Source organism: Meleagris gallopavo, chromosome 1, assembly GCF_000146605.3.
Source record: "Meleagris gallopavo isolate NT-WF06-2002-E0010 breed Aviagen turkey brand Nicholas breeding stock chromosome 1, Turkey_5.1, whole genome shotgun sequence".
In the NCBI taxonomy this organism is placed as follows: Eukaryota; Metazoa; Chordata; class Aves; order Galliformes; family Phasianidae; genus Meleagris; species Meleagris gallopavo.
In genome coordinates, this window is record NC_015011.2 from 53,903,357 (window position 1) to 53,923,457 (window position 20,101).

Consider the following 20,101-nt stretch of genomic DNA (forward strand, 5'->3'; position numbering starts at 1 on the left):
TGTGATGGCTTCTCCAGTAATTCCTGTTGTACATTAACTTGTCAGAGGGGGAGGATGAGCCCCGTAGCCATGGTGTTCCTCTCTCAGCTCCGTTTCACACAATAACAGGAAATAGTCTCAACAAGAAAAAGCAATTCTAAGTTGCTTTGGAGGAAAATAAAAAAGGGGGGGGGGGGGAAGGAAAGAAAAATGATTTTTTTTTAAATGAAAAAGAAAAAAAGGAAAAGAAGAGGAAGAAGAAGAAAAAGAAGAAAAGGAAGAAAAAACCAAAGCCTTTATTTATTTCTAGTCCTTGACTGTGCATTTTACATGTTTTGGTGAATAAATGCTACTTTGGCATTACTCTAAGTGCATGAATGCTTGGTAGATTACAAATGCTTCACATTCTGCTCTTCCTCTCTCTAGGGCCATCAGATGAGGCTCAGGATGCTGCTTCCAATCTTTTAGGAAAAGATTAACACTTAAGTGATTGGAAATAGCTAATTGTTCTTTTATCTTTTTAACTTCACAATATTCATAATGTAAACTGAAGTAATCCAACAACAGAAACCTTTCTGATGCCAGTAGTTCAAATGAGCATTTCTGTATTGATTCAGCAAATCTTTTAGCTGTAGATTTGAAGTTAAAGCTCAGACCTGAAGTCTTTCATGTCTTCCTACAGCACCAAAAGGTACACTTAATAAGGAATCTGCCCACGACTCATTACTGCTTTTGTCTAACAAAAGGAGAATCATATTTCACTGCTGTTGGGACAAAAGCTGAATTTCCAGCTTCACTGGTGGTACCAGGTGAGGTGGGGGCCTGGGGAAAGAATCAAAGCCTATTCTGAACTCTGCTTTGGGGTATTTAGCTATTTTTTTAATATATATTTTTTACTGTGTCAGTACATTCTGAAATATCATTTCAAAGCAATAAAATTCAAAATTGAAGTATTATTTCGAAGCAAAATAGAGTTATTTCACTTATACAATAATAAATAAAACATTCTGAGTTTTCTTAGCTCATGATTTGAATTTCAAATGATTTTCAAATATCTTCCCACTAACCCAAATCTTTGCTTCCTGGTGAGTGAAGTTTTATCCCGCCCACCTCCTGCTTTCATCCGCATGTACTTCACCTCCGGTTTGCACTCCTTGCCCATTTCCCTCTATAATCTTTCCCCACAGCATCATTGCACATGGCTGCTACACATTTCATAGAGTCATAGAACCATAGAATTGCTTGTGTTGGAGGGGACCCTTAAAGGTCATCTAGTCCAATGCCCCTGCAGTGAACAAGGACACCTACAGTGAGATCAGATTGCTCAGAGCCCCGTTCAGCCTGACCTAGACTTCAATTTAAATCCTGTGCTTGACTTCCATGTAGCCAGTTTCTAGTTCTGCTGTAGGCTCTCTATTTGCCAAGTTAGGAAATTAAAAAATAATATATAATTTGCTGAGGATTGGGCTAGACTGCAGAATCTGGATCTTTGTTTCAAAGACACTCTGAAAGCAAAGAAAGCTTATTTCAGAGAATTAGATTGTTCTGCTAAAAAAGAAAGGACAGAAGCAGCTGTGACTTGCTCATCAGATCCCAAATGGCAAGCTTAGGGCTGCTTGCAGCAAGGTTTTGGCTCAGGCTCATCCTCATTTGCAGTGATTAAATGAATAAGAGCATGGCTTGTGTTTGGAAGGATCAAAGGCATCAGGCGTGTAGCAAGTAGATTATATCTTCTCCTGTAAGTTCTGATGGTTTCCTCAGTACGTCTTGATTTCTTGTTGGACTACTTCCAACAGTAGCTGCAGTTTGTGTGTAAGGTAATCTGAAGGGGAAAAAAAAAGAAAGTTTAATCTGGACAATATCCTACGCTATGGTAAAAATCAGAACTTGGCACAGGATGGATGAAGTATTTTATGTTAGCAGATGACTGAATCTGTTTTCTTTTTTTTGCTGTATGCTTTTTTCTGTTCACTAGTTACCAATATATCTCAGCCCAACACCAAATCAAAAAAATTCAAGATTCATAATTGAAATTAGAAGTTAAAATCGAAACCAGGCTCTTGTTTTAGAATAAATCACTGTTCTTGTGCCACCAGAGCTACACCTAAGCCTGTGCCATGCACTGCATGGGAGGAAAGGTACTTCATTTCCATACCCACATCTAACCTAAACCCATACCATTAAACACATGGCCCTCCCACCAGGCAGCCTGCACCATCTTTTCCTACTACTCCCCTCCCCAGCCTTTCAGGAAATGTTTTTACAAGAGGCTACAGTGTCAGCCCCTCACTCTCTCCACATCAGCTTTTGATTTTTTATTCAGTTTCATCCAAATTTGATAGAAATACTGATCCCACAGATATGATGAAGATATGACAGTGCCAATCTGCTTGGATCTAGACCTCAACCCTAGCTTTTCTACAAAGATTAGGCTGGATTATTAGTATGATCCCAAGCGATCACCCAACCCCTGAGCGTGCTTAGGTCAAGAATACTGAAACCCAAGAGCATACTTACAGAGCAGTCTGTGGCAGCGATTTGACATTTTCCTATGGATTACAAGGTAGTAGACTGGAAAGCCGCTTAAAACTATGGTGCATCCAATGCCAATGTTTACAGGGTCTGAGTAGATAGACATTGCCACTGTGAAGAGGCAGATGATGGTAAAAGAGACTGGAACAAACAGGGGGACCTAGGGAAAAGAGCACAGGCAAAACTGATCGTACCAGCCAGCACAAGCTATAGTCATGTATCCATTTTAAAGATGAGAAAAATCTGTCCTGCACGCTATTTCTGTACAGTCTTTTGTGAACAAGTAGGATGCAGAGACAAAAGTGTTCTCATGCCACCCTTGGAGCCCAGAGTGCCCTGCAAGGTGCATGCCTCCCTCCATGTACACAGACAGAAGCCTCACCTCATTTGCAACCACACATCATGCTGGGGGGAAGTCAACTGCAGCAGCTCATTCTATGTACAGCACGTGTGCATGTGCACACACACACACCCCTAAACTCGTCACCTGTGGCAACTGCTGGTGGAAAATCTGATGCCAAGAGCAAAATCCCTTTGAAACAAGCCGATCTTTGGTCATAACACTCGTGACTCACTTTGAGCTGCCTCCAGCCTGCCTGAGGCCTATGGCAACCAACACAGGATAAACCAGACACCCAGCTCTGCAGCACCTGTGCCAAGAATGCGGTTTTCAGTGACACTCTGCTGAAAGACCAGAACAGCACTCAGTGCTGCAGCCTCATTCTTTTGGGTGAGTCAATTCATCTGTGTTATTTGGAGGGTAAAACTGAAGTGAGAAGCTGTGAAACATTTCCTTCTTCTTTAGATCTGACCTCAGCCAAATTACTCCTCACCACATCTGATAGAGTAAAGGAGCTGCTTACCTCACCTAGGGTGACAATCTCTTTTCTTTGTAACACAGATCATATTTTGGATGCTGACCATACTGAGCTGGGGGAGATCAGTTGCTCTAGTGATGGCAGCTGTCCAGTTGCCAAACTTGCATGCTCTCACTGCCTTTCCAGCCTGAGCATCCTTTGCCAGCATCTCCTACGTGCACATATTCACACAGCACATCTGTCTGGAAGATGCATGAGGGGACTGCTCTCTCCCCTTGCTGGTGCTTTCTTACCATTTTCAACTAAAATTCTGCAGGAGAAAAGTACCAGCACAATTTCTTATATTTATCTTATTATTTGTTCTCTGTAAGCAAACTGCTGTTGGACGAAGAAATATTTCTGACCACTGGAGAGCAGCACACGCACACATCACATCCGCACTGTTCTTTGCTCTTGCAGATAACCATACTTTGGGTTTGAGGTGGGCCTAAAAAATGGGGAGAGAGAGGAAGAGACCACCAAGCTGACCAAAATGCCATCATCTTCCTCACTCCCATTCTTAGGAATTATTAAAAACTCAAAGCTCTATCTCAAACAGATTCTCAGAAAGTAAAAACATCACCAGCGCTACTCAGTGATACATCTCTCCCAAGAATACTATTTTAAAAGAAAAAAAATCAAACTTATTAAAAATCTGAATCTGGGTGACTGCGTGAGTCAGCCAGTGAGCAAGCTCAGAAGCCTCAAGGTCTGTGCTAAATATGCTGTCTCTAGCAAACACCAAGAAGAAAAACTACTCCAAATTCTGCATCAGGCCTCACTCAGCTTGGGGAGGAGCCCTGGGAGTGGTGGAAAGTGCTTCTTTTCCCTGAGTTTCTGGCTGATCAGCTGCCCAGTGCCTGTGGCCTCAGAGGTCTCCTCTCCTCTGCAGGAACAGGCTGGAGGCAGCATGCAGGCGTGACTGGAGAGGGGAACACATTGTGCATGGCCCCAGCCAAATGCTGCCTGCAGATTATCTGGCAGGGGGAGAGTTGCCTCGAGCAGGGGCTCTAAAAGCCATGCCAGCTTTAGGGACTGAGCACTCCCCACGAGCAGGACCCCAGCGGCCAGCAAAGAGGTCCAGGAATGGAGAAAGGGGACAGGGCGTCCTCCAGCTTCCCCTTGAGGAGTGGGAAACTGAACTCCCTCGGCTACTCGCTTCCCCTCTGTCCTCTTCTAATGCTTTTCATTGCTTATGGCCACAGGTTTCATGCATTCCAAATGTGCTGGAGCTGTGCACACGGAAGCACCACCATGCATGAGGCAGTTTCTCAAACCCCTTGGGCTGCCTGTACTTGTAGTTCAGCCAATATCCCATAGAGGCTGTGTGTGGCAGGGGATTCAGCGAGCTGTGCTCAAGCTGTTTAACACTGTACGATAGTTTTGTACTGGGAGATGATTTCCTATAAGTCAGGTTTGCTCCCATGTTCCATCTGGCAATGCTCTTTTCCCCATGACACATTCCGCTCCTCACTAGGGCTAAGACATACCTGATACTGACATCACACCCAGGCAAAGGTCCTTCCCTGCAGCCTCAGAGAGGAGAGCATGAGAATTGCCTTCTGCAGTTCCCAGCCTGCTACCTTGTCCCCTGGAGCAAGCTGTCACTCTTCAGCTGCAACTGCTGGCCCCACGTAGAACTGGTTTTAATAGAATTTACCACATCTAGTTGTTTGGGCACATCAATCAACCTTGGGATTTTCCTACATGCCTTACAGAGAAATAGGGATTTAGAGCCCTCAGAGCCTAAAGGCAATCACAGCCACATAATGCTCTAATTCTTTGAAAAAGGATACATAAATAGAGAGAAAAATGACAGGCATGTGTTCCAGGCTGTTAGATACAAGCCACAAATTACCTTGAATGGACTTTGCAGCTCCGGGTGACGGTAGCGATGGACAATGAGCCCAAGAGTGGCTAAGCCTATGAAGAGCCATCGGGAGAAGCTGAAGAAGTTCAGTAGATGGTAGATATCTCCAATACACACCATGGCAGTAACCAAAGGGAACTGAGCATTGTGAAGATGAAATACGGTCAATTAAACCTTGCTATTGTCCTCAGACAGGGAAGGGTGATACAGATCACCTCCTCCAGCCCCCTGCAATCACAGGTAGCTACTTCACAGATCCAACATTTCACAGGTCACCAAACATGTTGCAAAGCACTCTCACAGACTGAAGAGTGCTGGTCAAAGTTCTAAATACAAAATTATGGTGCTACAGAAAGGATGAAGACCAACAGCATTGTTGGTGCTCTATGTCCTAGGCGTGGCAATTCAAACATGCATGACCCAAAAGCCTGTGGTACAAAGGCTTCACACAGAAGTATTTGCTAAGCTTCTAGCAGGTCAACCAAGATGCAAGAGGCAGTGTTATGATGGACCATTGCTAGGAAAAAAAGATGAAGCAGAGGGAGGAACAACCCAAATCTGAGAGCCTCTCCACAAATGTGCATTCCCTGCATTTCCACTAACCTAGGAATTTCAGTTTTTCAAGTAACCAAAGGCTGGCCGAGAAGTTCCCATAGAAAATATCAGGCGGCAACTATGGCAGATGGTAGGGACAGTACTTTGAAAGAATTTGTTCAAGAAAACAAGGTGGAGACAGTGGGTTTGAGTCCTACTACTGACACGAGAGGACTTGTTTTTTTGCAAACTGACAGTGTCTCAACATCCTTTAAAACTTCTCAGATTCTCCAGGCTCTGCAGATTGCCATGTAAAACAAGAAAGCCAAGACTGCAAGAAGTGAGATAGGCAGTTCTCCTTACCATCAGCATGACAGCAGGAAGGGGTGTATGACTTCGAATGTGGATCATGGAGAAGAGAGGAGGCCATTGCCCTTCCCTGGAGGCCACAAACAGTGTCCTAGGAAAAGACAGGGAGCTCTATGCATCACTATCCCACATCTGCACTAGAAATGAAAAGATCAATAGCTGGACTGATCTCATCTTTCCAAGTCTGCTCTGTAAGGCCACAGTGCTGCATTTAGCATCACTTTTCAGTGGATTTGGGAAAAAAATCTCCAAAGATTTGCATAGTTCTTCAAGGACCATTTATATCGGCATGATGCAGAGCCCACCACTGGTAGTGTCCCTGTAGGTAACTAGTTAGTAGTGACCTTTAGTTGAGCACAGCATGAAAATGAATGTGTTGAGGCTGGAAGTAGAAACAAGCCAGTAGGAAGTGGAGGGGCCACAAACCTCAAGTCTTTAGAAGCAAGGTTGGCAAGTTCATGAAGAGGGGTTGTCAGTCCTGATGCTCATCCCAAAAGGAGACTAGGCTTAAGATCAAGGAAAGCCTGCTTGGCTGTGCCACAGGAGCAGCTATATACCAGGGATAATATATATGTCTCTGTCTATAAATACAAACTACATAGAGATATACATAAACTAGAGAGAGAGATAAATAAAGCACAAGTTCCTCAAAGAGCAGAGAAAGTCTCTTGCCAATTGTTAGAAAGTAGTTTTGTGTATTACAGAGATGACTGTACAAAAAGGGCAAGCTACGAAACAACAGCAGAGAGCTTCTTGCCTCCATTCCTCCTCTGAATTGTGAAAGGGTAATTAAGGAGAGAGCATTGCATTTTATAAACTTAATATCCACAAACACACCATGCCAGAGCATCAGCTGGGCTGGAACAGAGCCCAAAGCAGCTGGGGCACAAGTGTGTAACTGGTTTATTGCTGTCTCTGTGGTTTTGCTGGGGTGTGGCTGGCCATCAGCCAGGGAGGCCCCATCACTGTTTATATGTCCCTTCTGCAGTGATTATGTTAATGATGCCAGGAAGGGGGAGAGAAGGATGACAGAAACATGTAGAACCTCTGCGCTCTCCAGGGACTTCCCATCTCAAAGAAAATCACTAGCTAGGGACATTAAGCAGGGGGATTCTCCTCACCACGTTTAATACAAGGCTTGAGGGTAGCAGATCAAATAACTCAGTAGCTCTTGTGCTTTGAAACATCCCTTTCATATCAAATGATCTTTCCTTTTGCAATCAAAGCTGTGAAATGGAGCTGGCTCCAGAGAGTTTGCTCAGCTCCTCAGGACCAGGAGGACGCACTTTTCCATGAGCTCTGCCCTCCTCTCCAATTTCAAGGCTCCCCCAAGGACACAGTATAGTCGCCAGTGGAGTTGGCAAGATAACTTTTCCACGGAACAAAGTTCTTATTATTGTTCCAACAAGGCTTGTTGAGCCTCAGCTATTGCTTTGGGAATGACCTGGCCCTGATAATGTTTCACCAAACTCAAAGCAAAGTTCTCCAGGGAGCGCTTGTTTTAGCCAGAGGTCCTCATAACATTCAGACTTGTGCCCTGCAGCAAAGGCGCTGGATGAAGCCAGCAGACAATGACTTTGCTTCACTGAGCAGCTGCCATGTCAACAAAGCTTGTAGTTCACGTTGAAATTTTACTTCAAGCTGAAGTATAAAGTGTGGGGGCAGGTAAAAATCTTGGTTTTTTGGCCACCCAGAGAGAGTGTAGACCTGGCCAGGAAAGGGAGGAAGACACCTCTAGACAGCCAGCAGTGTCCTGCAGCTTATGTGTTGGGAGTCAAAGGCCTTGGTTTTCTCACAAAATGCCATTCAAATGATTGTCACGTACACAGGTTATTGGTGCTTCCCTCCAAAACATTAAGCCAAAATGCAATACATTTTGCGGGATCTGACCTTGAAAATGTGAGGATTCCTCCATTCATAGTGCCAAAGCAGGACAGTGCAACGAGGACAGGGACCACTGAGATAAGGTTTGTGCAGGCTTGCTGCACAAAACTCTGGAAGAAGAGCAATCATGACTGCAGGAACATGTAGTGATCTCTAGGTAAGATCAGATTCAAGCAGAAAAAACTTCCTCCAATGAAGGAGTAAAATACAACTCAAAATCTTGCCTTTTCTACTGTTATCTCTTCATAGAACAGCTTAGGTTGGAAGGGACCTTAAAGCCCACCCAGCCCCAACCCCTTGTCATGGACAGGGCTGCCACCCAGCAGCTCAGGCTGCCCAAGGCTCCATCCAACCTGGCTTTGAGTGCATCCAGGGATGGGCACCGCAGCTTCTCTGGGCAGCTGTGCCAGTGCCTCACTGCCCTCTAGTAAAGAATTTCTTCCTAACGTCTAACCTATATCTCTGCTCTTTTAGTTTAAAGCTACTCTCCCTTGTCCTATCCCTATTAGCCTATGTAAGAAGTCAGCTCCCCTTCTGCTTATAAGCTCCTTTCAAGTACTGGAAGGCCTCAGTGAGGTCTCCTGGAGCTTTCTCTTATCCAGGCTGAACAATCCCAGCTCCTTCAACCTTTCCTAAGAGAGGTGTTCCAGCCCTCCAGCCCTTTATCTGCGGGTTCTTTTTCATTATCTTTTAGGAAAGACTAGAAGATAATGTTTTCCAATAATTCAGAGAAACAACAAAGAAAAACAAAAGACTTCTATGAGGAAAACTATCTCCTAGACCCTTGTCAACACCACCCCCTTCAGTATAAACCGACCACACTAAAGACAGCTATCAGTAGGGTGACAACTCACCACAGCCACAGCTGGAGAAGCCAGAACATCTTGTGTTCCCAGCGCAGTGTAATAGGAGATGTTGGTGAGCATATACCCCATAATGACGGTGATCACAGACACAATGACAGCCAGGGGGATGTTTCTGTAAGAAAGGGGAAGAGAGACACGCAGTGAACAAGCTGTTATCTCTTCATTTCTCATCATGTTACTGTAGACTGCAGCTGCTGTTGGTTTGGTGAACCCACAGACTTATTTCCTCCTGTTTTGTTTGCTGGTGTTTAGGGACGCAGTGGTAGCCCAGGACTGAGGCACAGAAGCCATCTACTTCTCCAGCCTTACCGTTCGGGTCTGACCAACTCCTCACGCACAAAGCTGGTCTGGAACCTGTGCAGAAACAAGGAGAGGCTTTGAAGCAGCTCTCGGACAGTGACGCACCGTCAGTGAGTTGCCCCCCCATCACACCTACCAGCCTGAATATGCGAACATGCCTGCATAAAAAGCCAAGGGCAGCTTATCTGGAACCAGCGACTGCCTGTCAAAAGCATCCTGGAAGTTTTTGGTGTGGCCTACAGAGGAGAAAAAAACAACAGATGCATCAGATATGGACATCCTTCCCGCGGGCTGCGTACTATCTGCCCAAACCTGGGAGAGGTGTGTGTGACATCACGGGGGCCAGGTATTCAGATTTGTTGCATTGTTTTAATTTGCAGTGCTGTGTTGGCATAGACAGGGACAGAAGAAAACTATCCTCTCCTGTTCAGCTACAAGAGATAAGTCAGGAAAGGCACTGTCTGGAAGTGGGAGATCATGGAGAGAAGAAAATCTGAGTTCTCCCATCCTTTCTTACAGCCCAGCTCTGATTCCCTGGGCTGACCCGTCTCCCCATCTACTGACAGCCGGATGTTGGCTCTGTTTGATGTTGTGCAGCCAGCAAGGCAGCTAATGCAGCTCCCCTGGCCCCACGCTGTGCAGAGCATGGGAACCAAGTAGAGGGGTTACTGGCGTGGGAATGGCCCTGCAGGAGGGGAAGTGGGGACACAGGGGGCGAAACAAATGCAGTAATAAAAAGTAGAGGTGATTGGATCAAAGTGCATTTTACCAGCTCCTCCAGTTTTCCTAAAAGTGCTCTGCTTGAAATAAATCTGGGCCAGCACCGAGAAGTGGAAGAGGAATGGTCAGTTTTACAAAGCCATTCTTCAGAAAAGAAAAAAAAAAGTACAGATCAAAGTCAGGATTTTGGTTATGGGGCAGATTTTATCAGACCTCAGAAAAATAAGGAGATGCAGGCAAGAGCATGGAGCAGCCTCTTATCTGAAGGAAGAGCAGCAAGAGCATAGCCAAAAGGAGTTGTATTTCCAACATTTTCAAATCCAAGTGGCCCTAAGTTTGGGTTCCATGTCTGTGTTTGTTTTCCATTTCAAAATGTCTTTAAAAGAAAGAGGCACAAAATTTGTGTGGTTGTTCCTCCCAGTGAGGCACCTCAGTTGGGCATGGGGTGTGGAGCACTGGTCCAGCAAGGCTTTGAAACAAATCCCAGTCGAAGGGGAGGGTAATGGCAGGGGGAAGAACAAGAGTGTAAGCAAAGAGAGCAGGGAGAGGCTGGGGAGCAAGGAAGACTCATTTAAAAACAAGAACAAAAATGAAGTTAAAAAAAAAATAAATGGATTTGAAGAAAACAAATGTAGAAAATGGAATGAGCCTATTGGGGTAGTCTTTTTATACTCTAAACTGACTGCTTATAAGTGATGGCACATAAAAAGGATTTATTGTCTGCAATATATTAATGAGTGATTTAGAGTCCCCCATGAGTCACATTAAACACAACCTGTCATCCCGGAGTCTCTCGGTGGATTCTCTCTCCAGATGTCACCGGCACTTATCCTCCTCACTGGAAGACTGTGCCAGGGATCCAGATTGCCATTTGAAGGCATTCCTAACAATAATGGCTCTGGATTTCTAGCTGCAGGGCAGACCTTCAGTTCAAAAGTGCTGCCTGCCCAAGGGGGTTTTTGTGCATTCAAAGGAGCCAGCACCAGACATCAGAAAGAAACATGAATGTTGATCCTCCTGCCTTTGTTGTTTCCTCTGCAGAGGAAGGAAATAGTGTGGAGACAGAGCCGGCTTCATCCCCTGAGTGTGAATGCCATGGGCTTTTCTATAAACTGAGACTTGGATTAAAGCCAGTACTCTTGTATCAATCCCAGAAGATATCGTTGGGAGGTTTTATCTTATGTTTTCTTTTCCTCTGGATATGAGCACACAATCGTGCATAAGTCCATTGTAAGTTTACTACGTTACTGCCTATTTCCACTAGGGGGTAAAAAGCATCAGCTGAAGCCATTGGAAGGGTAGAAATGCAGTTACCAGGGCTCAGCTGGGGGCTGGTAACTCCTTACAGGGCTGTGAAAGGCTCAGTACACCAGGGGATGCTGTCACATGTCCCCCGTGTCCATGGCATCTGCACTGCTTTGAAAGGGTTTCAAGACATGCTGACAGTGGGTACCCCAAAGGAAGGGGTCAGCAGAGGAGTGTGCCTCTGTCAGCCCAAGTGGGCTCATACAGCCCCACTCATTCCCAAAAAACACTGGAGTACTGTGTCCAGGTCTGGAGCCCCCAGTACAAGAAAGACAGAGAGCTGTTGGAGAGGGTCCAGAGGAGGGCCACAAAGATGATCAGAGGGCTGGAGCTCTTCCCCTACGAAGACAGGCTGAGAGAGCTGGGTTTGTTCAGCCTGGAGAAAGGAAGGCTGCGGGGTGACCTCATTGCAGCCTTTCAGTACATAAAGGGAGCCTACAAACGGGAGGGGAGTCAACTCTTTGAAAGGGTAGATAACTGCAGGACAAGGGGAAATGGTTTTAGATTGAGGGAGGGGAGATTTAGGTTGGATGTCAGGGGGCAGTTGTTTACTATGAGAGTGGTGAGGTGCTGGAACAGGCTGCCCAAGAGGCTGTGGATGCTCCATCCCTGGAGGTGTTCAAGGCCAGGTTGGATGGGGCCCTGGGCAGCCTGGTCTAGTATTGAATGGGAAGGTTGGTGGCCCTGCATGTGGCAGGGAGGTTGGAGATTCACGATCATTCAGGTCCCTTCCAACCCAGGCCATTCTGTGATTCTGTGAAAAACCTGCTGAGAAAGCTGAGCCGGGAACACCAGGCCCACAGACGTGGGCCAAGTATCCCACACTCAGCCCTGAGCTGTGTACATCCAGACACCACCTACCCTGGGCCAGCAGCATCATCCCTGGCACGATGATGAGCATGAGGGCCAGCAGCTTGACGAAGGAGAGGGCCGTCTGCAGCCGTGCGCTCCAGGTGACGCTCCAGGAATTGAGGGTGAGGACTGCGTCTGGAGAGGAGACCATGCTGCAGCCCATGCTTGGCACATGCAGGAGGAAATGCTCTTGCGTTGAGGGTGGTGGGGACAAAAGTGCATCTTCCCAGAGAGGGTGTTTGGAGCAAGAGAAGCAGACAGAATGCCTTCAGGTCTTGGGCCCCAATCCCAGAAGATAACACCACATAGGAAGGCTGAGGCAGAGAGGCCCCGAGACGTGGCATGGAGGGTTGTACTTACAGTAGCCCAGGAGAGAGACGAGCTTCACAGCAGGGACAGGCGCTGCACAGGGGGCAAAAAATGGCTCCAGCAGGTAGCGACCAAATGCCAGAGAGACCACAGCACTGTTGGCGGGCCTGGGGAAGGGAACCAGGCAGGGTCACACTTGGCTCTGTGGATGGCCTCAACATGGTGGGACAGAGGGAGCAAAGCTTCCTTGTAGTGCTTAGACCCACCCTAGCACGCGGATCCTGTCATCTTTTTCACAGGTTTTCTCAGTAAATAGGTTAAGAGGCACAGATGCAAGAAGATTAATTCTTAACTCAAAAACAAAAGTTGAGATTAATCACACACGGCAGTGCTGCATGGTTCATGTGTCCTGCTTCATCTCAGCGCACATGGAGGACAGGCCGTTGGGAGAGGAGGATTAGCTTTTTCAGGTGGAAAAAAAAAAAGCAATTTACAAATTTCTAACTTGGTATTTAACTTGGGACTAAGCCAGAAAGCTTTTTTTTTTTCCACAGAAGAATGTGAGAAGCTTCACAGTGGAAGCAGAAAATCAGAAACTAACTTGTCATTTGCTCTCAGTGGCCAAAAAATACCACAGCTCTTGAAGGATACCAGCTGCCAAGGGAGAAGAAAGAGATTCCTCAAGCACAGATCACAATGAACACATGCAACTATTTGCTCGTTCTGTCTTCTTCCTTTTATCACTGACAGCCTTTAAAGTTATCCAGTTGGTTGGGTTTTTTTTCCCCATTTCCTTTACAAACTACTTAGACTGTTACCTGGCACCATAACTGAACAGCAAACCAAAAAAACCACAGCAGCAAACTATAGAGCACCCAGCAAAAATCAAACAAACAAAATCTCTTACCTGATAGCAAAAAACTCTGCCCACAGAAACAAGAAACTTGGCAGAGGCCCCAGGGTCTCCAAAATATAGATGTAATGTCCTCCAGATTTGGTGATCCTTGTTCCAAGCTCCGCATAACACAAGGCACCTGGCAAAGTTAGAGTATAAATGAACTTAGTAAATCATCCTTTGGATTTTCCTCTTTTCTCTGTGCCTTTCAGGGCCTGAAGGAGTCTGCTTAAAATAAGCAGTGAAGCAGAGGAAGAAAAACAGTTTTTAGCAGAACCATTCCTTTCCACATTTTTGTGTGTTACGATGTTTAGAAGTCAGTTCACTCTTCTGTCAGGAGGAAGGAAATTTTCTGCTAATTTGTTTAATGATACAACTTTCCAGGGAAGTCATGTGGAAAGGTAGGAGAAAGAACCATTGCACTAAACTACAAGAGACCCCTTTTGATCTCTGGAGGTTTGTGTTGCCCCCTCGCTCCTATGCTATACGGTGGACAGGGGATGTTTTATAAGAGATCATAAATGCTTCACGTCTTTGAGCACGATGCCCACGCGAAGGAGCTGAGTGCTATCGGGGTATGACCCACAGGGTGAGATACCCCACCTGCTTGTCCCAGCTCGGGCAGCCCTGCAGGAGCCCCAGAGTTGTACAGCTGTGCCCCCCCTCTCCTACAGAGATCATTCATGGTCACGCCAATGGCAAAGACCTCAGACTTTTCTGCCTCTCTGTGAATTTGTGCCAAATCCCTGCCCAAAGTCTTGAGTGTAGACAGACCCTCACATTTAACCCAGCGGGTCTCCTATGCTTCAAGCTTGTGTTTAAGTGTTTTGTTGAAGTTGGGCTAGAAGAACAAAACAACAAATTTAGCTACAAAATTTAGCAGCAACTTGACAAAGAGGCAGCCAGGTCACAAGAGGAGACCAAAGGATGCCTCCTCATGCAGGGGTTGGGCTACATGACCAGCACACACCTGATCACTTTTTGTTCAGCTCAGTTAAAAGAGCATCTGTGATTTTTCTTCAGGCAAAAATAGATCTTTCCCCAATCAACACAAGCTGTATCACACATGTGTAGTAAAGGCAGCCTATGCTCAGCAGCACATGGAACTTGAAATACTGGAAGGCATAGCAAAGAGAAAGAACCACAATCACTCCCAGGTAAATAATTGAACATCTCAGTTTCTAAATGCCACATTTAGAAATGTCTCATTCCGGGGTGTTTTGTCCACATGGAGTATTTTTCCTTTCTTCTTTTGTTTTTGTTTTTTTTGAGTGGTGAAAGAGGAAGAACTTTAAAGTTACCCTCTGAAATAAATACCAGCTTTCTCCCCAGAGCTGTGAGATCTTGCACTTCTCCCAGCAGCACTGTTGCAGGATTGCTGAGAAGGTGCTTGTATACAGTTAATGAAGAAAACTAAAAGCCACGGCTTTTTTTTGCATGGTAACTGTAAGAGTTACATTATTTCAGAGGAGCTGAAATTAACATGTCATCAAAAAGTCAACCCTTTGTGAGACAAGACTGGCATTAAAAGCCACCAGCAGAGCAAACAGAGAGCACTGATATCTGTTCCATCTCCTCACTCTGAGGTAGCACCAGACTCACCCAAAACATTTCAGACAAACAGACATTCGCCTGCCCCAGCAGAGGTGCTGGTAACCCCCGGCCTTATCAAGCCTTTACTTCTGTGGCACTCAGAACAGGGAAATTTTGCTCTATTCCACTCCCAACTTCTTACACTTCCAATCTTGCTGTCTCCCCTCACCTGATGGGTGCTCGAGCAAAGGCCAACCCAACTTCCCACTTCCCACTCACCGAACATGGAGAGGAGCCCACAGGCAAACCACACCACCAGGGAAAACCCCACAGTGCCTGAGTTTTTCAGCACTCCTTTGGGGGAGATGAAGATGCCACTGCCAACCATGCTGCCGATGAGAAGCGAGAAAGCCCTCAGCAAAGTTATCTTTTTCCTCAGAAAGACAGCCTCCTCTTTTTTCTTGTCTTTCCCCATGACTGCTCTTCTACCCCCAGGGGAAGGGCATGCATTTAGGAGATACGGAGCGCCTCAGCCGTCTTCAAGGTTCACCTGTAAGACAAGGAGAGAGTGAGGGATCTGGGGCTCTTCCGTTCAGGACAAGACTTTTTGCAGCAATTTGTCAAGATCTGTGGAGTCCTCCTCTACCTCAAGATCCACCCAGCAAACAAACTGCAGGTTGATTTAATGGGGCCTAATTTGGGTGAGCACCGATATTTGCACAGCGGCAGAAAGGATATTTCAAGTTGCAAACTTAGCAATCAAGACCTTGGAAATCACTTGTGTTTTTTTTTTATGTTATTCTTTTTTTCAGAGGAGAAAAACAGCCCTGTTAATTGAGGTACACAAATGATATGTTTCAATTTCCTATTCATCTTTGATGCACGAAGAAGCCCTGACTGCAGCTTTACCACAAAGCCTTTGTTTCATCAGTGTTTCTTAATATAATGTCAAGCCCTTTTATTATCAGATCACTGAAGAGCCAAGGATAACTACTGCTATCAATTGCAAGATAAAGGGCAGACAGTCACTGATACCAGAGATGCTTTTGGTACTATTAATATGAAAACCTTTCTGGGTAACAACAGCAGGAACAAGGAGCTTTTCCAAGAAAAGAGAGAACTGCATACACTCCAGGGATCAAGTAGGCTGACTTTGATCCAGCTCTTGTGCTGCAGCGAACTCCCACTCCATCCCTCCAGCCCTTGTTCTCCCCACAACTCAGTGGCCCTTGGCTGCCAGGACAGCAGTGTTATGAGCCTCGTTTCCAGGCTATCAGTGACAGAACATGGAGTCCACAGGCTGTGCTCAGGGTCAGTTTGTGGCAGGAATCGTTCTCCACTTTCCCTCTGTTCTGGGCTGATGTCTTCCCCAGGAAACTCTCTAACCACTTAGGTAGGTAAGGCAAATTCATATCAAGTAGCACAGCCTAATTTGCTATAGCAAGCATGTTTGTAGTTATCCCAGCAGCAAGAGGGGTGTTTTATGATACTAATCAACCCTGCTAGAGCAGACGAGACAGACATGGAGTGAATTGGGTCATGTTCTCCTGCCTGCCACACATCCCCTCCCTTGCACGCTCTGCCTCTGTGTTTTTTTGTTCTAATGCTGTCAGTCACAGTTATGGCAAACATTTGTCTCAGCCTCACGACTGTATGCTATTGCAAAGAGAGACTTTACAAAAGAACCACATCTTCTCATTTTCTTAACTTATTTAATAATTGTATCAGCATGTTTGTGAGCAGGCAGCAGTCACCTACAGAAACCCAAAGTCATTTTCCTGACAGACCGCATTCTCTGTCCCCGCAGTTCTGAGGGGACGTTTCCTGCTGCTGCTCACTCACGACACCGCTCTGCATTCCCCATACAATCCCAGTGTAACTGAGGGCTTCTGCCCCACATCCTTGCTCATCTCCCTGCTGGAAGAAGCAGGGGCTATCGCTTCGCCCCCATCACACAGATGAACAGCACATGCACAAAGCCCTCTCCTTCCAGTGGCGTTAGCTGCTTTCTCTGAGATCGTGCCAAGCCTGCACAAGCATCTTTCCTATCAAGCCAGCCAAGTCTGGTTATTAAGCCCCTAATGAGCCCCAGAGGACTGCACGGGCTGATGGGTCATGGCAGCAGCACCATGGAACCGGTGCCCACAACATCATGGGGCTGCCCGAGGCTGGGGCTGGCACCGACCCGCAGCTCCCCGGGCTGCAGCAGCTCCTGGCAATTAATAGCACGCATCGAACACCGCTGTCTGCTATTGGGATTTCTGAGCAGAAGAGAGAAGCACAGAGCGTTCGTTTGTGAGGGCGAATTGAAATCAGTGTGAAGAGAGATGTTTTGTGCACAGATATGGCTAAAGAATGACTGTGAGAAAATTAAAAGGCCACTTATCTGGTTGGCTGGGGGTTAAACCAAGCGGGCGCATTTGCAATCCATCAGATTCCCATTCCTTGCTGGGATCCCGGGGCGGCAAAAGGCAGCAGCTCCTCACGGGCTCTGAAATTCAACAGAGGAGGGGGGAGCATAAAAAAAGGAGAGATCAAGTCAAATTTGCACACCAGGTTAATGATCCACTGTAAATAACAAACTCTCTACTTCTGTCCACATGGTGTTTCTCTTTTCTTTATATACATACTATTGCCATGTGGGGGTACTTGGAGACAAAACAGCACAGTAAATTTCAGAAAGGTGAAATCTATCAGGACTTTTTCCAGGAGCTATTGAAGGAAAGAAAAAAAAAGAAGAAAAAAAAAGAAGGAAGAGGGGGGAAGCAAGCAAGAGTAATAGAAAGCTGTTTAACAGCAGTTCAAAGAGACACCTAGCAGTGTGCCCAGGGAACCCGCTCTCCTGCTCTGCTTCTCGCTGAATTCCAGGCACATTAACATGCAGGGATGTTAATCCTGGTTGCGATGCTTAAGAATATTCACAGTGTGCTTAGCCCGAAGTAAACGCACAAAGCTGCTTTTTGTTCACCCTGTGACTTAAACTACAGGCTCACATCCTTCTCGTGCAAAAATACCTTTGCTGGAAATCAGCAGCCAGTGGGACCGGAGGAAAACAGAGCCATCTCACAGCTTCCTACCTGCTGCAAGTTTACTCCGTTGTTCTTTGTTTTTATCGATTTTTCTCTTTCCAAGCCATTAATCTTACCTTGCAGACACTGTAGCATGGATGGAGATGAAGGAGATCAACGTAAAGGGGAAGCCGTGTTTGCTATCTGTAGTGGTTCCTAGAGGCCCCAGCTGAAAGAAGGACCCATAGCCATGAGCACACAGAGAGATGTCACTCTTCTGGGAAGTTATCCACACAAACAAGCAAGTTAGAAAAATTAGAGAGAGAAAGCACCATCCCCAGCTGGGATCTGGAGCAAGCAGTGACCTCCCTCCTCTCCTATCATGCAGGAAGCGGGTGGCATCCCTGGGAAACAACAGTTCCTACCTCCAAAGTCCCAGTTCAATGACTTACCAAAAAAAAGCCCCTACCAGGGAACACTCCTAACTGTTTACAGCTGTATTTTCTTTGCGTGGGCCTCAATCAATACAATACAGCCAAGAACAGGTTAACCCCTTCCTTTTCACATCGCGAACGACAGAGGTGTCAAACTGTTCGCTGCGGTCCCACTGTTCTTGCTTTTTTTTTTATTTGAGCCAATAAATGTCACTCTGATTCAATGTCTGCCACAAGGCACAGGATCTAACTAAATAAAATCAGCAGTGAATGGGAGTTTTTTTATTCATGCATGAAAGTAGCATAAATAAGCTTTAATGAGGCTGGTGGTGGTCTGTTCTGGGAACACGATCAGCAAATCTATTTAGGAGACGTGAGAGATATTTGTTTATAGACCATAATGAACACAAGAAACTGGCTGAAAAGACAAGATGTGCGCCTAGACTTCTTTTCAGCTTTCTACAGCTGTTTTACCACCCTGGATAAGAAATCCAAAGGGACAGTAGTTAATAAATCAGCTCATCCTTGCAGCCTGAGCTGTAGCAATAAATGCAGGGTGATTGCTATAGGTGTAAGCATAAGGATCATTTCCAATATCTCCTCTCTATTTCACAAATTTAGCCTTGAGAGTTATCTATGAGAAGTGTGGAATGGTGGAATGTCCTCATGTTCCTTTCTTAATGAAAACATTTTGTTAAGCTCTGACAGGAAAATGGTTTTTGGCCTGGGTCACACTTACCACCTCTGTCACATTATTTAGGGGCTTCCTGCTGTCCTTTGGACAAGAGTGACGATTTCTGGAAAACAGACTGATGAGTCTGACACGTTGCTGATGTGATGATCATCTTTTAATTGAGAACCTAAAAATGTTGAACCCACCCTTCCACTCTTTTGCTAGAAATTATTCCAACTGAGCCTGGTTTTCGAGCAGCAACATTCATGTTGTTACAGAGCTCCTTCCTACCAGAATTTCTGACCTTCACTTTAAGATTCTTTATTACAATCAGTCTGCCAAAGAGGCCATTGCAAGTGCATATATTTTAATAAATAGCAGCATTGATTTATCTTCACAAGATGTACAGATTACATGATGTCATCCCACTTTTCTGAGCATCTGAGTGTAACTCTTCACTCAGCTGCCACAAGAAACATGCTTCTGTGCAGCCAGAACTAATTTCCCATGAAAGTCACGCAGGAGCATTGGCTCATGAGGATTTCTTCCTTTCATGTCACCTGTGACATATGCAAAACATAAATACGTGACTGACGTGCACCTGACTAAAACAGACTCTACTCTTCTTCCACAGCAACAGCTATTAAAGTCTATCAGAAGGATGCACCAGCATCCCTGTGAAAAGAACTAACACAGTACTCCTTGCAAACAGAAGAAGTAAATACCCCCAAACGCTTGCCTCCCTGCCCATCATTCCCAAAGGGCCAGCACCCAGAAAACCAGGCTCTGGGGCACAGATAAAAAGGATTTCACAAGGAAACTGTCACGCATAGCAGGATGCTCTGTGAGGCCAACGTCTTGGCTCAGTAACCTCTCTTGTGGGGCACAGCATAGGGAACAGTCCTTAGAGCTTTGTTCTTTTGCAGTCTGCACTCCAAGTAGCAAGCTGTTTTCACTCTCCAAATCAGACCTCCTCCCTGGAACAAGACAGTTTGTCCTATTTGAAATTGTTTTCTTAGCTGTGTAAGATGGAACACAAACAAAAATAAATCTAAATTTTTCAATCTGGTAGAAGAGATCTAACAGAAAAGTCTAATGCTGTAGCAAAGCATGGCCAATTTTTCCCAAAATGAGAATTCCTTTCAACCATTCAAAATTAAAAAAAAATAATAATAATCCTG

General features: G+C 45.6%; 1 protein-coding gene across 2 annotated transcripts; it reads right to left on the reverse strand.

Moving 5' to 3' along the window:
- Nucleotides 1-256: 256 nt before the first annotated feature.
- LOC100548731 (cystine/glutamate transporter-like) lies at nt 257-18,218 on the reverse strand. 2 transcript variants are annotated; one of them, XM_019615645.2, is made up of 14 exons: nt 18,146-18,218; nt 17,951-18,042; nt 15,085-17,296; nt 13,285-13,411; nt 12,429-12,544; nt 12,078-12,203; nt 9,328-9,427; nt 9,201-9,245; nt 8,880-9,003; nt 8,032-8,135; nt 6,136-6,232; nt 5,227-5,376; nt 2,497-2,671; nt 257-1,801 (listed from the first exon to the last, which is right to left on the reverse strand). In XM_019615645.2, the coding sequence occupies exons 3-14, from the start codon at nt 15,278-15,280 to the stop codon at nt 1,737-1,739; spliced, it is 1,425 nt and encodes a 474-aa protein (XP_019471190.1). In that variant the 5' UTR covers nt 15,281-17,296; nt 17,951-18,042; nt 18,146-18,218; the 3' UTR covers nt 257-1,736. The 2 variants fall into 2 exon arrangements, with proteins under 2 accessions (XP_019471190.1, XP_010711258.1); XM_010712956.3 differs by having other exon boundaries at nt 17,951-18,198.
- Between the last annotated feature and the right edge of the window lie 1,883 nt (nt 18,219-20,101).